The sequence below is a fragment of the Dipodomys merriami genome, unplaced genomic scaffold, assembly GCF_024711535.1.
Source record: "Dipodomys merriami isolate MVZ:Mamm:240054 unplaced genomic scaffold, mDipMer1.0.p SCAF_19, whole genome shotgun sequence".
Classification (NCBI taxonomy): Eukaryota; Metazoa; Chordata; class Mammalia; order Rodentia; family Heteromyidae; genus Dipodomys; species Dipodomys merriami.
The window spans coordinates 6,695,772-6,715,765 of NW_027203270.1; the positions used below are offsets into that span (position 1 = coordinate 6,695,772).

At 53.2% G+C, this 19,994-nt stretch overlaps 1 protein-coding gene across 2 annotated transcripts; it reads right to left on the bottom strand.

Moving 5' to 3' along the window:
• Positions 1-6,791: 6,791 nt before the first annotated feature.
• On the bottom strand, positions 6,792-15,812 carry Ca4 (carbonic anhydrase 4). 2 transcript variants are annotated; one of them, XM_070027104.1, is made up of 9 exons: positions 15,678-15,812; positions 10,093-10,155; positions 9,080-9,235; positions 8,417-8,562; positions 8,193-8,282; positions 7,924-7,990; positions 7,688-7,851; positions 7,182-7,224; positions 7,010-7,097 (listed from the first exon to the last, which is right to left on the bottom strand). In XM_070027104.1, exons 1-8 carry the CDS (start codon positions 15,733-15,735, stop codon positions 7,216-7,218), a joined length of 753 nt encoding a protein of 250 aa, XP_069883205.1. In that variant the 5' UTR covers positions 15,736-15,812; the 3' UTR covers positions 7,010-7,097; positions 7,182-7,215. The 2 variants fall into 2 exon arrangements, with proteins under 2 accessions (XP_069883203.1, XP_069883205.1); XM_070027102.1 differs by lacking the exon at positions 7,182-7,224 and having other exon boundaries at positions 6,792-7,097; positions 15,678-15,811.
• Between the last annotated feature and the right edge of the window lie 4,182 nt (positions 15,813-19,994).

A 19,994-nucleotide genomic window follows, 5' to 3' on the forward strand; every position in this document is an offset into this window, starting at 1 on the left:
CAGATAACAACTATATGCAATCTGAGGTTCTATAAAAAAATTTTTTTTGGTGATTCATCGGAAATGTAAAAGTAACTGGGTATCCTGTATATTGTCTAGCCAGGCACAGGCCTTAAACTGGGAGAAGACTGCTGCTAGAGATAAGGAGGACCATAGTTCCAGGCCAGCCCAGGGGGAAAAGTTCATGACATCTATCTCAAAGGAAAAAAAAAAAAAAAAGCTGGGCTTAGTAGTAGTGTACATCTGTCATTCACCTATAACAGGATGTGTAAATAAGAGTATTGCAGTCCAGGCTGATCTGGGCAAAAAGGTAGACCCTTATCTCTCTCTGTCTCACTCTCTGTCTCTCTGTCTCTCTCCCTCTGTCTCTCTCTGTCTCTGTCTCTCTGTCTCTCTGTCTCTCTGTCTCTCTGTCTCTCTGTCTCTCTGTCTCTCTGTCTCTCTGTCTCTCTCTCTCTCTCTCTCTCTCTCTCTCTCTCTCTCTCTCTCTCTCTCTCTCTCTCTCTCTCTCTCCTTCTCTCTCTCTCTTTTTTTCAGTTGTAGGGCTTGAACTCTGGGCCTGGGCACTGTCCCTGAGCTCTTCAGCTCAAGGTGAGCACTCTACCACTTGAGCCACAGCACTACTTCTGGTTTTCTGGTGGTTAATTGGAGGTAAGAGTCTTATGGAGTTTCCTACCTGGGACTTTGAACCACGATCCTCAGATCTCAGCCTCCTGAGTAGCTAGGATTACAGGTGTGAGCCAGCAGCACCCAGCTAGACCCTATCTCAAAAATAAGCAGAGCAGCCGGGCGCTGGTGGCTCACACCTGTAATCCTAGCTACTCAGGAGGCTGAGATCTGAGGATCGCGGTTCAAAGCCAGCCCGGGCAGGAGAGACCTTGAGACTCCTATCTCCAATAAAAACCACCAGAAAACCAGAAGTGGCGCTGTAGCTCAAGTGGTAGAGCGCTTGCCTTGAGCTGAATTGCTGAGGGACAGCGCCCAGGCCCAGAGTTCAAGCCCCACGACCGACAAAAAATAAATAAATAAATAAATAAAATAAAATAAGCAGAGCAAATGTCTCAGTAGTACAGTATTGCTCTGCCTAGCAAGTGCAAGCCCCCCCCACCAAAAAGGAATCATAATAACTACAAAGTACTGACTATGTCCTCTTGTCCTCTTGAGCATCTTGCTTTATGTTTTTCTTTTATTCTGTCAGTGCTGGGGCTTGAACTCAGGGCCTGTGTGCTGCCCTGAGCTCTTTTGCTCAAGGATAGCACTCTACCACTTGAGCCACAGGGCTACTTCCTGTTTTCTGGTGGTTGATTGGAGGTAAGAGTCTCACAGACTTTCCTGCCTGGGTTGGCTTCCAACCACAATCCTCAGATCACAGCCTTCTGAATAGGTAGGATTACAGATGTGAGCCACCAAAGTCTAGCATCTTGTTTTATCTTTACACTAATCTTTTTTTTTTTTTTTTTGGTTTTTTTTGGGGCCTGAACTCTAGGCCTGGGTACTGTCCCTCAGCTCTTCAGCTCAAGGCTAGCGCTCTACCACTTGAGCCATAGCACCACTTCTGGCTTTTTCTACTTATGTGGTGCTGAGGAATCAAACTCAGGACTTCAGGCATGCAAGGCAAGCACTCTACCACTGAGCCACCTTCCCAGCCCCTTTACACTAATCCTATGAGGTAAATGCTGTCATCATTCCTATTTTACTGATGAAGAAACTGAAGCTCAAGTAAATCAAATCACAAAAGGTAACTTGTCAGCAGTGGTCCAACCCCACATTTGTCTGCATCCCTCTCCCAGCCTCGATTTCAGAGAGCTAGTATTTATTGTGTCCAGTGAATCTGCCTTTATGGTTAGGGGGTCTTTTTTTTTTTTTTTTTTGACAGTCATGGGGCTTGAGCTCTGGGCCTGGGCGCTGTCCCTCAGCTCTTCAGCTCAAAGCTAGCACTCTACCACTGGAGCCACAGCGCCACTTCTGGCTTTTTCTGCTTATGTGGTGCTGAGGAATCAAACCCAGGGCCTCATGCATGCAAGGCAAGCGCTCTACCACTGAGCCTCCTTCCCAGCCCTGGTTAGGGGGTCTTAGAGGAAGGGTCCACACTGGGCTTTTTCTCCCCGAATCCTGATTCTCCAGCACAGAGGAAACAGTAGTGTTTGTTGAGATTTTAAGTCAATCCCCCCCCCCCCGGGGGCCCTGTCCCTGCCTGGTACTGGGGTTTGAACTCAGGGCTTCATGTCAGAATGCTCTACCATTTGAATCATGCCCCTCATCCTCTTGCTTTTAGCTTGCTTTGAGATAGTGTCTCACTGACTGTCCAGGCTGGCTTCAGACTGGCAATCCTTTTTTGCCTCCACCTCCTAAGTCTTGGGGCCCGCTGGCATGTGCCACCACACCCCGACAAAGATTAAATCTTGTTGAAAATAAATCTCCTCTTCCCTGTGTCCTCCCTGTCCTCTCCTGCAGCCCCTGACACTTGGAACAACCTGAAGAGCGTCCTATGTGTCCAATCTCAGCGGAAGGAAGTCGCTTGTGACTTGTCTGTCCTGCGGCTTGTGACCTGCCCTGTCCTTCCAGGGAGGAAGCCCCTCCCTGCGCCGCAGGACAAGTCCTTCATCCGTACAGGAGGTCAGGCCTTTGTCCCTACTCAGATAAATAAACACAGCAGCTGAGACATGGCCGTTGGAGGTGCAGGCACAGAGCCCCACCTACAGAGATAGGCCTGGCCTTCCTCCTGGAGTCATCCACAGACACGGAGGTCAATTAGAAGGACAGGCCAAGCTGTCTCTTTTGCAGGTGGTTATCCCACGGCCCTGAAGCAGGAGCCATGCCAGCAGGGCTTTGGGCTTCCTTACCTCTTCCCACTAGTCGACACAGAAGCTCAGGATTGTCTGAGGATTACCTCAAATTCAGCACAGGTACAGTCTGTGTACAGGTGTCCTCTGGAGTTCTGGGACACATCCCTGTGCGTGCATGTGCATGCAGACATACACGTAACTTACTACCCAGGATTGACTCTAGGACCTTTTCACTCACCTCTTCTCCTCCTCTCCTCCCTTCCCCCATCAGATTAGCGCCGGCAACTGCGCAAACCAAAGAGCCAAGACAGGAAAGTTTATTTTCCAAGAATTATCTAAACACATGGAGAATATTTTTAGCCCCTTGATCCCACCCGAATGCCAAACCTAAACGGAGCCAGAGAGGTAACCCAACAGGGGTACAAAGCAATGTGGGCAAAAGGCTGCAGACTCTGCTGCAGATGCGTCTTCCCCATGACAGGAATGAAGAAGATGGTGCAGAAGCAGAGGTTCGCCCAGATGCAGCCCCTGACCCCTCACCCAGCGTCTTCCTCCTTACAATGGATGAATGACATCTCAACAGGACCACAGGGAAGGCCCGCATCCAGCACAGAGCGGGCATTCGACAAAGGTGCTTCATATTCTGCGCTAGAATCTGCTAGAAAAGGGCCAGTGGCTGTCACAGAAGTGGAGCTATAGCCAAAATAGCCTCCTCCGGCCTGACAACTGCAGTAAAATGTGTGTGCTTGTGAGTGTGTGTGTGTGTGTGTGTGTGTGTGTGTGTGTGTGTGTGTGTGTGTGTGTGTGTGTGTGTGTGTGAGAATGTCCAGTGCACTCAGCCTAAGGATGAATAAAAATGGAAGTAGAACAGGGCACGAATGGGCTCAGGCCTGTAATCATACTAGCTACTCAGGAGAGTGAGGTCTAAGGACTGTGAAGCCAGTCCAGGCAGGGAAGTCCATGAGACTCTTATCTCCAGTGAACCACCAAAATAAGCTGCAGGTGGAGCTGTGGCTCATACAGTAGAGCATTAACTCGGGGGTGGGGGTGGGGGGGTCTGGGAAGGTGGCTCAGTGGTAGAGCGCTTGCCTTGCATGCATGAGGCCCTGGGTTCGATTCCTCAGCACCACATAAGCAGAAAAAGCCGGAAGTGGTGCTGTGGTTCAAGTGGTAGAGCACTAGCCTTGAGCTAAAGGGTTGAGGGACAGTGCCCAGGCCCAGAGTTCAGGCCCCACAACTGACAAAACCAAAAACAAACAAACAAACAAAAACAGCTCAGGGACAGTGCCTAGGGTTTCAGTTCAAGCTCCAGGATTGGGGGAGAAAAAGGAAAAAAGGAAGTAGGGCTAGAGTGGACAGACTGGACCCCCTTTGTAAGCAAGGGGTCTATTGCTCACCACCCTCATCCCTGCTGATAGCTGTCTTGGGAACCAGGTGTGAAGTTAGAGCATCTTCGAACAGGTTGGGAGCCTGGGGGGAAGGATAGATGGGGTGAACACACTCTAAAGAAACTTCTCCAGGGGCTGGGAAGGTGGCTCAGTGGTAGAGTGCTTGCCTTGCATGCATGAGGCCGTGGGTTCGATTCCTCAGCACCACATAAGCAAAAAGAAAAAAGCCGGAAGTGGTACTGTGGCTCAAGTGGTAGAGCGCTAGCCTTGAGCTGAAGAACTGAGGGACAGCGCCCAGGCCCAGAGTTCAGGCCCCACAACCGGACCCAAAAAAAAAAAAAAAAAAAAAGAAGCTTCTCCAGATCAGATGTGTCAGCTGGGCCTCCAGACCTGGGAAACCAGACCAAGGGAGCCAGCTGCCTACTCCTGAAGGCTGCTCCAGTGACTTTGCTAGGACAACTATGCTGTGCTGGCCGTGACTTTGCCAAGCCCTGCTTCTGGGGCCAAAGGAAAAAAAATGGGGGGGGGAGTAATGCTGGGGAGGCTTGGCCCCTGGACAAGTTGTGCTCATTCTGCCTTTGGCTGGCCAAGTTTCTCAGCATAAAGCAGCGGGGCAGGACGGGCTGTGTGCCTCCACGTGGGCTGGGAGAAGCCAGCGCCTCCCCTAGTCTCTTGGAAAGAGCAGTGACTGCTTGGTTGTGTTGGAATCCAGGTGGGCAGGGATGAGGGAGGGGAGAGGTGAGGGGGAACAGGAGGGACAGCTCTGACCTTCGAGACCCACCCCAGGGCCATGCTCCCCTCCACCCTGCCCCCCTCACCCCTGCGGGAAAGCTGACTTCCTGGGAGCCAGAGGAGAGCAGGCTCAGCATCCAAACCTCCTGCTGGCATAGGCTGTCTGCCGTTGCCATGGTGATTGCAATGCCAACCCCCAGGCATGTGGTCACTAGTAAAACAGAAGTGGGGGGGGGGAGGAGGGAGACTTATTTTTGGTCACAAATGAAAAAGGGAGGGTGGAAAGGAAGGGGGAAGCTCTTTTTTCTCCCTCAGGGTAGGTGTCCTGAGCTTAAGGTGAGAGGCTTAGAGGTCATACCCTCCAACTCGCTATTCTCTCTACCCTACCTCCACCCGCAGCAGCCAGGCCTTCTACGATTCATGTGTCTCCCCCCACCTCACCTTCCAGTAGGGACACACCATTCCCCAGCAGTCCTCAGCCCCACCCCTGGGGTTCCGTCTATTCACCCCCTCCCTTGCTTCTCAAAGCAACCTTGTCCTGAATGGTAAGATCGGAACCCAGAGCCCCTCATTCCTTAACATGCCAGAGCCCTGACTTGGCTTTGGACTGCCTGTGGGTTCCTTCTTTCCTCCTTCCTGCTTTTCTGGACTCTCCTATGCCATCTGCTTCCTCTTAGTCTCACTCTTCCTCCTCCTCTTCCTCCTCTCCCTCCTTGGACCCCAGAAGGGAAAAATTCATAGAGACATAAAAGTCCTCCTGCTCTTCCAGCAAATTCTGCCTTAGGAACCTCTCCCCCTGCCCACCCCCTTCTTCCACCCTGCAGCCTGGCCCTCGCCTCCACACCCCCTCCTCCACAGCACGGCTATGTGATGTCACCCTCCATAGGTTCCAGCATCTTTCTGGATGCTGCAAGGCCTGGATGTGCCACCCCTCCCCCACAACAGACCTAGCTGAGGCTCTGCCCCCTCTTCCTCGCCATTTCCTGACAGGCCTCTGCCCTACCTGCAGGAACGCTGCTAGTCCAGATGGCTTCCCTCCAGTCTTCCAGATGCCACTTCCCCTGGCCACCCTTAACACGGTCCTTCCCTGGTTTATTCTTCTCCACAACTCACTGTCTTCTCCCTCTCCCCAAGATCAGGAGCCACAGGAGGGCAGGCATTTCCCCACCAACAGACCACAACACAAATGCTCAACAGATACTGAATGAAGCTGGGCTGGTGGCTCACACAGGGAAGCTGAGCTACTCAGGAGGCTGAGATCCGAGGCTGGCTAGTCAAAGCCAGTCAGGGCAAGAAAGCCCTGTGAGACTTATCTCCACTTAATTATAGAAAAGGCCAGAAGTGGAGCCAGTGAGACAGTGCTAGTTTCGAGCTCAGGAATAGCTCCTAGGCCTTGAGTTTAAGTGCCTGGACTGGCATTAAGAGAGAGGAGAGGGAGAGAGACAGAGAAGGAGAGACACACACAGAAAGAGAGACAGAAACAGGGAAAGAGACAGAGACAGACCCAGAGACAGAGAGTGAGAAACAAAGAAGCTTCCTAGTGTCCTCTCTGCCTGTGCTGTACCCCAAACAAGGGACAGAGACAGCACCAGCTTCAATTGTGGCCTCCATCCAGCCTGTCCTTCCTAAGCCTCAGTTTCCCCTACTAGATAATGAAGAGAGTGGGTCAGATCTCTGGCCTTTGCCGTGATGATGATCCTTGGTGGCATCCCCCTCTTTCTGAGGATGGGATAGAAATAAATGAGGCATAGATAGGAAATTCACAAGGGCAGAGGGTGGCAGGTCCTCATTTGGAGGAAATCTCCAGGCTTTAGGGCCCCTGCCCTAGACCAGGGGGAGGGGGAGGTAGGAGAAGTTGTGAGGAGATACAGACTTGCCAATGATCTGTCCAAAAACATCCATATTTTAATCATTCCCAAAGTTCACCCTAGGAAGCAGTAAGAATAGAAGTCAAGTCCTTTAAACAAGCTGAGGTCAGACAGGTCATGTAGCCAGCCATGCGCCATTACGGAAGGAGGCTGGCCATCAGGAAGGTCAGTGTGGGGACCAACAGGGGCAAAGGTAGCAGCTGTCCTGGGGCCCTCGACCTGAACACCACCCGGTTTCCCAGGCGCTGCAGAGGTCTGACGTTGTCGCTCATATTCAGTTTCTGCCCCTTGTCGTAGAATAGCTTCTGGGAGAAGGCCAGGATCTGCGGAAAGGGACAGGGCTCAGCTAGTGGGAGCAGGTGCAGCCACATTCCCTGCTGGGTGGGGGGGTGGCAGGGAGGACTCACCTCTCCGAAACTCCTCAGGAAAGGGGGCTCCCATTCAAGATCCCTCAAAGTATTGTGAAAAGGCCAAGAATAAGGGATACAAGGATACAAGGGCACCATACCCTAGGGAGCTAAGTGCCCATGAACTTCCCCAACTCAGAGATGGGAGGGAGGGGAACTGAAATGCACTCTAACAATTGTCTTCTCCATTGCTAGGGTGCCTTGCTTCTCAAACCTTAGCATGCCCAGCAGGGTGCTGGTGGCTCACGCCTGTAATCCTAACTACTCAGAAGGCTAAGATCTGAGGATCCTGGTTCAAAGCACCCCTTCCCTAGGTTACCGGCTCCCTGTCCTAACCTGACCCACTTCCACAGCCTGCCCCTCAGCCCTCATCCCACAAACACACCAGGAGTTCCTTGAACCAGTGAGCTTCAGATTGCCTGGGGGCTCCCCACCTCAGGGGACCCTGGGGGACAAATAGACATGGCTTCTAGGGAGCCAGGTGGCTTGGCCTATGTGCTGAGTACCTGCTCCCTGTGCAGCTGAATGGGCTCCTTGAACACTGTCCAGATGACTGTCTCGTCGCAGCTGGGCGTGGTGAGCGAGCCCAGGTACCGGAAGTAGTCCTTTAGCTTCTCCCGGTTAGGGAGCAGGTCCATCAGGCTGCTCTCCCTCATGGTGGTGTTCATATCTGGAGTGGGAGACATGGTCCCTCACACACTTCCCTCTGACAGCAGCCCTCTCCCCTAGCTCCCAGACTCACCAGGTTCGGGGATGCTTTGCAGGGCCTCCACCAGGGGCTCGAAGCCCTCGTTCATCTTGTCTCCCTCCTGAAATGGGTGGGAAGGGGCTTAGAGGAGTCCCCGGGGGAGCTGGTGGAGACCACCTGCTCATTGTGACCTAGAGGGGGGCAGGTGACTTCTAGGATTGAGGCTCTGGGTTCCTAGTTCATTCAAGGGTATATTCATCATCCCAGGCCTCTGCACACTATGCAGTGCTCTCCAGGATCTGAGGAATGGCAGACAGACCTACCTCCACCAGGAAGGCCAACACTGCGATCTTGTCTTCAGAGCTCTCTGCCTGGTTTGATGCCTCTGTCTCTTTCTCATGCACTATGTGCATCTGGTGGAGGGAGGGAGGGAAGAAGGGAGGGAGAGAGGGAGGGAGGGAGAGAGGGAGGGAGGGGAGAGAGAACATGTGATGGGGCTGGACCACTCTTCCCACCCAAGTCCCCCAGCTGGGAAAAGACCCCGTACCTCCATAGCAAAGCGTTCCCCATCCAGGGTGTGCTCCGAGCCCCTGTCCAGCTCCTGGGACCAATGCAGGTGAAACTGTGTGGCCTGGTACTGTGCAGCCAGGCCTCCTCCAGACAGTCTGGCCTCTTTTCCCAGCAACACCATCACTGGGAGACACAGGATGGCCAGAGTCCCCACCTCAGTCTCTCCAGCTCCCATCCCAGCTCTACCCAGACCTTCCCCCGCCCCGCATCCCCCATCTCCCACCCTTATGTGGGCTCCAGTTCTGGTCTCCCTTCTCCTGCACAGTCCTCCACACCTGCTGCCTCCAAAGGCAATGCTGGAATCTGTCTTGGTTCCTCCTCTGCTTGGGATCCCCCTCTGACATCCCCAGGTTCTTCAGCCCTGGGCCTTACTCAGTCCCTTCCAGCTTCGCTCTGACCTCTACCCTGCCATGCAACGCAATAGCGTCCATCCTTCCTGGATTTCCTCTCCCCTCCCCCCCACCAACTGACTGGTCAGAAGAAGCCACTGAAAACACAGTCGGGGAGCCTTCTCTCTGGACACCCGTTCTGATTGCCCTCCTCATCCTCACTAGGTTTTCAGTCCCCATCAAAGTCTCTTGCACTTGTACCTGGAGCCAGGAGCCCGTGCCTGCCCATCCCCCGCCACCTGAGAACGCACCTGAGTGCCCATTGTTTTGGACAGTCCGCTTTTGTTTCTTGTCATAACCAAAGAAGAAGAAGTGTCCCAGGCTGTGGTTTACCTTGGCCTTGGAGCTCACGATATTGATGGGAGACTGGCGGCTCTTATGGCAGTCTCCAGACCACTTGTCCGGCCCTGAGCAGGAAGGAAGAGGCTGAGAGTACGGGGTACCTCTTTTACTGCTTTTACCCACCCTATCCTCCTCCTCCAAATGTGGAGGCAAAGCCAGAGTGTGTATGGTGTGGCTCAGAGTGGGACTGGGCTTACCAGTGGCTGCGAGCTGTGGGGCAGAGACCACCCCAGGAGCTCTCTCCTTTTCAACTATGAAACAGGAAGTGACTGCAGGCAGTTTGTGGAAGTGTAAAGGAGATGCACGGAGAGGGCTTTGGAAGTTGAGGAAAAGAGCCCTTCTAGAAGGGCTGCTTAGGAGAGGAATCTCACTGTGACACAGCATTATCTGAGGCGTGGGAGGCGTCTTCTCCTGTCAGTCTGGATCCCCTTCCCTTAACACAACCCCAACATCCAGCAGGAGTTGGGCAGGCCCTCAACACAGCAGGGCAGGAAGAAAGCGGGCCACAGGGGAATAGGTCAGAATTGAAGCAAAAAGTGCCCAGAAGGGCTGCTGTAACCCAGCAGTGAAGCATGTGTAAGACCCTGAGCTCCAGTCCCAGCACCACAAAAGAGGGGGAAAAAAGGTCAAGGACCATCTCCCAGGCCCACCTGGCAGGGTGCCGCTGGACTACAACCAGCCCTCTATTGTGTTGGGAGAAAAAGCAAAATGTGTTTCTCTCTTCAATGCTGTTGCCGAATTCGTTCCCAGGGAACTTAGTCTCTCATGACAGGAAAGGCCACTCTGTGTTCTCTGTTCTCCAAATACCTGGGGAGCAACTGATGGCTGGCACCCCTCATCTTCTCCATCCTCCCTGAACCTCCATTTCATCCGGAAAGCCCCCACTGCAGAAGGGACCCTCCCCAACACTGGCTCTACTCACCTAGGCAGTTTGAGTTGACCTCCTTGGCTTGAATCTCATAGCACCAGTGTGGTCCTGAAGTAGCTAGAAAGAGAATGTGAGACTTTCATGTGTGCACATGCAAATCTATGTATTTGTGAGCATCTGCATCTTTATCAATGTGTATGAACTGTGTACACACCACTGTGTGCGTGTGCATGCATGCACGTGCACACATGGGTAAATCAGAGGCTGGTGTTAAGACTGTTCTCTTGGGTTGGGATGGAGCGTTCTTGGGTGTGTGATGGCTGAGGGGTGGGGTATAAGAAACAAAGCATAGTAAGCCGGGGCGCTGGTGGCTCACGCCACCAGCTACTCAGGAGGCTGAGATCTGAGGATCGCGGTTCAAAGCCAGCCCGGGCAGGAGAGACCGTGAGACTCTCATCTCCAATAAACCACCAGAAAACTGGAAGTGGCGCTGTAGCTCAAGTGGTAGAGCGCTCGCCTTGAGCTAAGGGACAGTGCCCAGGCCCAGAGTTCAAGCCCCACAACGGACCAAAAAAAAAAAAAAAAGAAACAAAGCATAATGATCATAAACTGACATGTTGAACCAAAAGCCCTTTGTACAACTACTTAAGGATAATTTAAAACATTTTTTTAAAGCGCTAGGTGTCAGTGGCTCATGTCCATAATCCTACCTACTCAGGACACTGAGATCTGAGGATCACAGTTCAAAGCCAGGCTGCGAGACTCTTATTTCCCATTAACCACAAAAAGCTGGAAGTAGAGCTGTAGCTCAAGTGGTAGAGTGATAGCTTTGAGTGAAAAGAGCTCAGGGGCAGCGCCCTGGCCCAAGTATCAGAATGAAGAACAAGAAGGAGGGGGGGAGATGAGGAAGAGGAGGAGGAAGGAAGGAAGAAGGAAGAAGAGAAGCTGGGTGCTGGTGGCTCACACCTGAAATCCTGGCTACTCAGGAGGCTGAGATCTGGGGATCATGATTTGAAGCCAGCCTGGGCAGGAAAGTCCTCAAGACTCTTATGTCCAATTAGCCAATGGAAAACTGGAAGTAGAGCTGTGGCTCAAAGCAGTAGAGCTCTAGCTTTGAGCAGAAGAGCTCAGGGATAGCATCCAGGCCTTGAGTTCAAGCCAGAAGACCACCAAAAGAAAGAAAAAGAAGCAGAAGTAGAAGAAGAGGAAGAAAAGGAAAGAGAGGAGGAGGAGGAGGAGGAAGAGGAGGGGGGAGGGGGAGGAGGAGGAGGAAGAGGAGGGGGAGGGGGAGGAGGAGGAGGAAGAAAGTAGCAGCAGAAGCTTAGGGAGCTGGGAATGGTGGCAGCTCACACCTGGAATCCCAAAACTCTGGGAAATGGAAACAGATGGATTTCAAGTTTAAGGCCAGTCTGGTCTGTCTTCATATACATAGTGAGAACCTGTCTACAGTTAAAAAAAAATTACTGGAAGGGCTAGGGTAGGTAGCTCAGTAGTAAAGACCTTGCTTAGCCTAGATAAGTCTCTGCATTCAATCCCCAGCACTGAAAAAAAAAAAAAAAGTCCTAACCTACCCATGAACCGCTCATCCGGCTCATCTTACCTTTGGGTACCCCTTTCAGTGGTTCCTCTGAAGCCGGTCAGCTCTCCCCCTGGGCTGGCCTGAGCATGCGCCATACCTTGGTCAACAACCCTCCCCACACACATTTTTTTTCTTGCCTAGGCCCTGTCCCTTAGCTTTATACACTCAAGGCTGGCACTCTGACACTTGAGCCATAGCTTCACATCCAGCATTTTGGTGGTTAACTGAAGAGTCTCATGAACTTCGCTGCCTGAACTGGCTTCAAATTGGGCTCCGCAGACCTCAGCCCCCTGAATAGCTAGGATTACAGGCATGGTGCCTGGCTCTCCTTTTTGCTTTTGCATCTCTCCCCTAAACCTGGAAGGAGGAGGCTCTGGTGAGGGGAGAGAACAAGGGAACAGGTTGAGCATGACTGCTTTTTGGGACTGATGGAGGTAGAGGGAAGATAAATCTGTCTCCCCTTATGGCTCTGTCTGAGGTCAGAGTATCTCTCAATATACCAAGCTGTGGTACAGCTGTGGACAATAAAGGAAATGCAGGGGCCTGTGGGTACCCTCGGATACTTCTCTGCAAACCTAAAACTGTTCTAAAAATAATCTATTAATTGATGGGAGGAAAGAAGGCTTGTGCAAACAGTGTGAACAAAGCATTTCACCCAAACCTAGAATTCTGGCTGAGCCATTTAGGGAACTATAGGTTTAGGGGCAAGTCCCTTAATCTCTGTGAGCCTTAGTTTTATCATCTGCAAAATGCGACTGATAAACTACCCATCATGCCATGGAGAAGATTAACAGAGATGGTATAGAGTTTCAGGCAGCCTGGTGCCTAGTACAGTCCCGTCCCCCCCCCCCCCCCCCCCCGCTTCCCTCCCTCTGATGGCCTCCTCTCAGCGAGCAGATGGCCAGAGCTAAGTGGGGGAGGGACGGGAGAGGAAAGACATGGAGTAAGTTGGAAAGAATTCAGAGATGAGGAAATTCCTAAGAAAAGACTACACTCAGCTCGGCAATCTCTCTCTCATCCTGGTTTTTTCCCCCTTTTTTGCAATGCTGGGACCAAACCCAGGGCTTGAGACATACCAAACAAACATTATATATCCTCAGCTCTTGGGTTTTTTTGTTTTTTTTTTGAAGACAAGGTCTTACTGTGGAGCCTACAGTAGCCTCAACCTCTAGATTCTTCTGTGTCCAGTCCCTGAGCACCAGGATTATAGGACTGTACCACTACACCCAATACCATCTCTCCTTGCCTGGGTCCGGGCATAGAAGTGCTCCCTGGAATAGGGACAGGGAGAGAAGGATGCCAAAGAAGGCCAGGCTCTTGGTAATGGCTTTAGGGAAAGTTCTAGGTTAGGAGATCAAGTATCTATAGAAGGTTGATCCCTTCTCTTGGCCCCCCCCAAGAGCTACTTTAGATTTTTGAGTTTTCTAGGCTCTGGACCAGTGTGCCCGCTGCTCCTCTGGCATATCCTTTTTCAGAGATGCAAGGTCTTCCCCGTGAAGTGATGATCTATACCCCCGGAAGCTGCAGTGTAGGGTACCCCTCACATAGAGCAGTGGACCTGCACATGCAGGCTTTTCCCCTAGGAGAGCAGAGCTCAGAAGCTGCACTCTGTTCCCTTGGCTTCCTGCTTGGCTTCTTGCTTCATTTCTTCAGAGAGGGAATTCAGGTTTTTGAGCCCAGGAGCCCTTCTTCCTCATTCCAATAGATGAAGAATTGGTGGTCATTTGTAATGAGCGGCTCCTTTTTATGATCCTCCTATGTGCCCAGCCCTGAGGTCCCAGAGGCAGACGGTGCCTCTTTGGGGAGAGTCAGGCTGCTTCCCTATACTTCCAGGCTCCAAATGCCTATTCTGGGAGAAATCCCCATTTAGCCCAGAGTCATCCAAAGCTAGCTCTGAAGGGTGGAGCTCCTCACAATCCCCTGGAGTCCCATCTGGTCCAGGCCTTAGGAATTTGCTTTTCCCTGGCTCTGGCTACATCTTGGTTTGTAGTGGTGACCTCTGATCCACCGTCTTAATCACTGAGACTTTCGACCTGCTTGGCTGAACACTCGTGTAAACTACCTTCCCCAGGAGCCAGGACACAGAAGCCAGGACAACACATTGGTGATGAGGCCAAGGCCAGGACAATGTCACAGAGTGAGGGTAACTGGCTCTCAGTCAAGGAGAGGATTAGGGGTGCCAGTCTCCCAGAGGGCCACCCTTGCAAACAATTACCAGCCCACTGTCTTAGATCACTTCTAAGAAGGCCTGGGAAAGACATGTCTTGGTTACTTGTTCATGTGCCCTGACCAGAAGTGGAGCTGCCAATCACCTTCACTTCTCAACCCCCCCTGCCCCATCTGTTTAGAGATGACCACAGCAGCTCTGGCTAATGGACCTTGCTCACCCCACCCTCTCACTCAGATGGGGGTGGGGGGGGGGTGATTATCCTGAAAACCAACTCAGCAAAACCCAAGTGTGTCCTGGGCAAAGTCTCAGCACCTCCTGGCCAGGGGTCTGGAGCTCTAAAGGGGCCAAATACTTTCTCTCTCCCCTAGAGAAGATGCTCTAGGGATTTCTTCCCACGTGTAACCTGCACATGCTCAACCCTTATGGTGAGCTCCAATTGGAAAGCTCCAAGTCTTAAAAAAAAAAAAAGGAGGTGTGTGTGTGTGTGTGTGTGTGTGTGTGTGTGTGTGTGTGTGTGATTAGCTGGGATCACTCCGGGCTCACCTGGCTCCAAGCCAGGGTAGAGACTATCATGTACTACAACCTAGCATAGCACTAAACACTTAACCCATTATCTTACTCAAATCTTTAAAACAACACCTGGTGTTGTTAAGGAATTACTTACTCCAGGTTTTGTAAGTGAGAAACAGGGCAAGTGACTTATCCAAGGCCATCTGGCACCCAGATTAACTGCAAAGCATTTGTTTTCAAATATCCAACCCTACAAATGATTGGGGGTTTTGATGATGTATGTACCAACACCAGGGGCTTGAACTGTGCTCCTCTGTGCTTCTGCTCTGTTTTGTTCAGAGGCTAGGGCATTAGTCCTTGAGCCACATCTCCACTTACAGCCCCCCTCCCTCCCTCCGCCCCCCTCCCTCCCTCTGCCCCCCAAGATAAAAGTTTGGCAAATCAGGATTCTTAGATGTCAGCCTCCTGAGTAGCTGGGATTATAGGGGTGTCCAATGACACCGGGCTGGGTTTTTGTTTTGAATTTCTTCTCATCTGGGATGGGATTTACTACAAGGCTCTCCTGAACTCCCATCATAAGAGGCCAGCAACCCCTCGGGGAACGCTTATCGCTCACTCTACCTTTCTGACGGCGAAGCATCTGAGCCTGGAGCAAAAGTTTGGCTGGAAGGGACCCCAAGAGCCACTGTTGGCCTGGCTTGGCTGGGAGCTACGGATGGGGTCTGGGGCAGCAGGGAAGCTGCCAGCGGCTGGAATCGCCTTTAGCTCCTTATCAAATATTAACACGCCTCTCCCGCCACCTCCCACCTCGCAGAATAATTAAGAGCTCGGTCTCGCCATTAATCTTTAAACGAAAATCACCCTGTCCGGAAAGACCGGATCAGCCGGGGACTCGGGTCTCCAGGTGCCCCCCACCAGGCTCCCAATCCGGCACCCCGGGGGCCGGGAGGGCTGAGCCCGCAAACCCGGCGCCAAGAGCCCAAGACGGATGGTGAAGACGGGGAAATGCCAGGACCCCAATAACCCTCTACTTGCAGCCCTCGGCGCGGGGATGGGGCAGCCACGCAGCACGGAGCCTCGGCGGGACCCACCGGGGCCAGAAAAGCAGGCGTGCGTCGAGGCGGATCGCAGAAGCATCTGCATCTCGGACTCACGTAGGCGCTTTGCAGTGTGTGTGTGTGTGGAGGGGGGGACCCTCACACGCACACACCGCCCCCCGCACGCCCGCGCTCCGCCCGGCTCCCGGGGCGCCCCCGCCGCACGCGCCACCCCAGCCCCGATGCGCAACCCTGGCGTCCTGGCTATCCGGCGGCCGAGCCTTCTTCGCGGGGGAGCCTCGGGTTCGGGGCGCACCCCGAGGGCTACCTGGTAGCCCCTCACCTGCGAGAGCCAAGGAGCGCGCCGTGGCAAGGACCAGGACGGCGAGGAGCAGCCGCATGGTGCGCGGGGCGCTGGCGCTGCCACACCGGGGGTCGCGCGCCTGCCCAGGACGCCGCGGGGGGTGTCGCGAGCATGCCTCCCCGGCTTTTATAGCGCTGCCGCGCCGGGCGGGAGGGAGCCCCGACAGCTGCAAGCGGGGACGCGGCTCCTCCCCCTGGCGGGGCGGCCCCTCCCCGCCCCCAGCCCGGGCTCCCCGCCCGCCCCGACGACACCTCCGGCCCCGTGCGCAGGGACCCGCTCGCCTCGGGGTCCCCCCACCCCGCCCCGGGGTCTGGGAAAGCCTCATTCCCGGGTACTCAGCCCACCGGAGTGACGCCCGCATCCCCGACTGGCATCCTTTTGGCGCCAGTGGTCCTGGAGTGGGTCCTTGGGGTGGTTGGGGGGCTTCAGGTTGGGAGTGGGGGTGGAAAACCCTCGGAAAGATGGGGGGTGAAGGCTGTCCAGTGCTTTTAATCGATTGCTCCAGAAACGGGGGTACTGTGGAAGGGGGGACTCAGGCAGAGGTCGCCGATTCTTGGGTCCCCTCACTTCTTCCTCTCTCCCCCCTCTCCTCTCCCCCTCTCCTCTCCTCCTCCCTCCCTCTCTCTTTTCTCCCTCTCCTCTTAATCTTCCTCTCCTTTCTCTCCTCCCCGCTCTCCTCCCCTTCCCTCCTCTCCCCTCCCCTCCTCTCCCCTCCCCTTCTCTCCTCTCCTCTCCTCTCCTCTCCTCACCTCTCCCCTCCCCTGCTCTCCTCTCCTCTCCTTCCTCTCCTCTCCCCTCCTCTCCTCTCCTCACCTCTCCCCTCCCCTCCTCTCCCCTCCCCTCCTCTCCTCTCCTCTCCTCACCTCTCCCCTCCCCTCCACTCCACTCCCCTCCTCTCCCCTCCTCTCCTCTCCTCTCCTCTCCTCTCCTCTCCTCTCTTCTTTCTTTTCCTTTTCCATTTTCCTTTCAGGGTGCTGGCGATCGAACCTACGACCTCACCATTCGGCTCCAATACAATCTGTAAGCAAACCAAAGAGCCTTCCAACTTGGAGCCGAGCAGTCCCTACAGCTCCCTGGCGGGTGTTTGTGTGATGACCCGGTGGGGAGATGGCGGAGGGAGGTAAGGGAGAATTCAGAAATGGTTGGCCCGGGAGAGGGAGATCATGATGGTGTGAGAGGGGATAGCCTGGCTCCCATTACACCCCCACCCCACCCCACCCCCCACCCCGACCCAGCAGATGAGATGGGAAGAGACTTAGGGCTGAATGGAAACGCCCAGCTTTGGGGAAAGGGAGCTCCTCCTCCTCCAGGCTGGGGTCTCTCATGGCCTTTCTGCGTCCACGCAGTCTACGTGCGGGAAGCTCAGGGAGAGGGACAAGGATCCGATGACCTTGAACCCTGACCCCCTTCATCCACAGGAAGCCCCACTTATGTGGTCCAGGCACTTCCTCATCAGTTGCCAACCTCTTATCCCCTCTCTGCCTTTGAACTGGGCTAAGGACCTCCGAAGGGAGGGGGAGCGTTGGCTCCCCCCAAACAATTCAGGCAAAGGGGTTTCCTCCTTGCTCAGATTCATAGCCAGCTCCCCCCTCTGGCCCAGGATCACACACCCAACCCCCCCCCCCCCACACACACATACACAGCCCTCACAAAGCAGCTTTGATCCTACAGAGAAAGGCAGGTGTGTGTGGTGGTGGTGGGGGTTCCTATTGTCTACACTGCTTTAGAATTTAATCACCGGTCCAGGACAGGGACAGTGAGGGGAAGGATTCCACTCTCCTCATTGGAACTTTTGGTGCTTGTGGGACAGAAAAGAAAAAGTTCCTTTCAGGACTGAGCAGGGAGAAAGTTTTTCCCTGGGAGTTAAGACCCTGATATCAAGGAGGTCCTGGGGACCCAAGGCAGCCCCCGCTGATGAGCAGGGAAGAGCCTTGGGGGAAATTAAGGGGCTATAGGTCAACAACTTTTGAGCCACTTCAAAGTCCGGTGCATGGGGGTCCCTAGAGACAGAAGTGTGGGAGGGGCCTTGGGTATGTTTGTGGACCCCCGGGGCAGGGTAATGATGCCCACTTCTCACCCATGTAAACCCAACTGTGGCACTGAAGCAGGTACTCAGGGTGCTCAGGGAGTGTGTCTGTCTTCCATCCAGGACTCCAGAGTTTCCCAGGCCAATAATGTGCTCACTCCTATCTTAGCATTAAGGACCTTATCTCTTAGCCCCAATTCCAGTCCTGTCCTGCCATGAATCAGTCACCTATCACATTGTCTCAGCAGCCCCCTTCCCTAAAAGGGAAGGCCTGACTTAAGGTCATTAGAACAAAGATGAGTGCTTGATACTTCCCATAAAAGGTTCATAAAACTGCCAGCTCAGACAACCTGAGTGGGAAAACCTTGCCAGCGCCCCAACCCTGCAGCAGTCTCCTTCCTCTTCCTCAGCCAAACCTAGAGTGTCCCCCCTCCCTCCCACCCGTGTTCCTCTGAGTTCAAGTCTTGGCTCTTCCTCTGACTCAGGGATGGCCTTGGGCAACTTTTCTTCTCTCCTCTGATTGTAACTTCCTCATCTATAAAACAGAGATGATAATCCCTGCCCTCCTGACCTCTGTCAATAAACAGTTACTGAGAACCAGGGCCACTCTGCCCAGATTTTCACAACCCTCACAGACCTGGGTGTGACCCACACCCCCTGCAAAGTGAATCACCATCCCGGTCCTCAAGATTTCCATGTGTTTGGTCCAGTTCATAAGGAAGGCTGTGGAGTTACACAAGCTTTTGACTCCACCCACTTGTTCTATGATAGCAGTGGAGCCCCTGTTTCCCTTACCTGGAACATGGAAATCTACTCTTGTCTTTCTCTTAGTGGTGAGAATCCCATATAAGGATTTGGTGACCTAAAGGCTGGCAAACAGGCACAGGCCTCTAAGAAGAGGCCCTTTGCCTGGAATAAAACTGTAGTGTTGTGCATGGTGGGAGGAGACACTAGTCTAGACCAACCAAGTAGCCTGGCACATCCACATTCTTCCAGGACTCCCAAGGGCAAGAATCAATACTTGAATCCAAGTGAGATTTGGGCTGGATGCCAGTGGCTCACACCTGTAAATACTCTGTAGGCTGAAATCTGAGGCTCGTGGTTCCAAGCCAGCCCAGGGAGAAAAGTCCTTGAGATTCTTATCTCCAATTAGTCACTGAAAAAGCCGGAAGTGGAGCTGTGGCTGGCTCCAGAGATAGAGTGCTAGCCTTGAACAAAAAAAAAAAAAAGCTCAGGGACAGCACCCAAGCCCAGAGTTCAAGCCCCAGAACTGGCAATGATGATGATGATGATGATGATGATGATGATGATGATGATGATGATGATGATGATGATGATGATGATAATGATGTATCCTCAGCTCAAGCAGGTGGCTCAAACCTATAATCCGAACTACTCGGAAGGCTGAGATTGAGAATCATGGTTCAAAGCCAGCCCAAGAAGGAAAGTCCATGAGATGCTTATCTCTAATTAACCACCAGAAAACCGGAAGTGGCACTATGGCTCAAGTGGTAGAGTGCTCACCTTGAGCTGAAGAGCTGAGGGACAGCGCCCAGTCCCAGAGTACAAGCCCCATGACCAACCCCCCAAAAAGGAAAATATCTTCAAATGCAAGATATGAGAGGTTTGGGAGGAGGGCGGGGGGGTGGGGGGAGGGGGAGGGGGAGGGGGAGGAGAGGGCAATCAGCCCTATAGGGAGATCGCCCAATCCAGACCACACCTCCCAGTTTCAGGACCAGGATGTAAGAAATGAGAGACAAGCAAGAGCAACTTCTATTTGGGACAGGCTAGAGAGGGAGAAGGGAATGTGAACATGAACAATGCCTTCAGAGCCAGCCAGCTCCTGAAAGGGAGAGAGGTGGGCCGGTGCCACAGCAGATGATTGATGGGCAGTGCAGGAACCCGTGTGAGGTAGAGAGAGAGAAGGCAGAGAAGAGGGGAGGGAGTAGAAGAAGAAGGTGGGGATTGATAGGGTGGTAGAGAAGGAGGAGGAGATCAAGATGTGGAGTGGGGTGGGGAATGTGAAAGAAGAAGAGTGGTCAGCAGGGTGGAAGGGCAGGTCTGCATCAGGGAGAGGGACAGAATAAAGCCTGAGCATAAGGAGTTCTCCAGCCTTGCCACTTGGGTGACAGAAGTGATCCAGGTCTGTGAGCATATTAAAGGTGAAGACACCATTTTCAGGCCATCGAGACCCATTGTCCAATTGGAATTGAGGCCATGCCACATTACAACAGAAAATGAGTCTCTTGAGTTTAATAATGTCTGAGAGA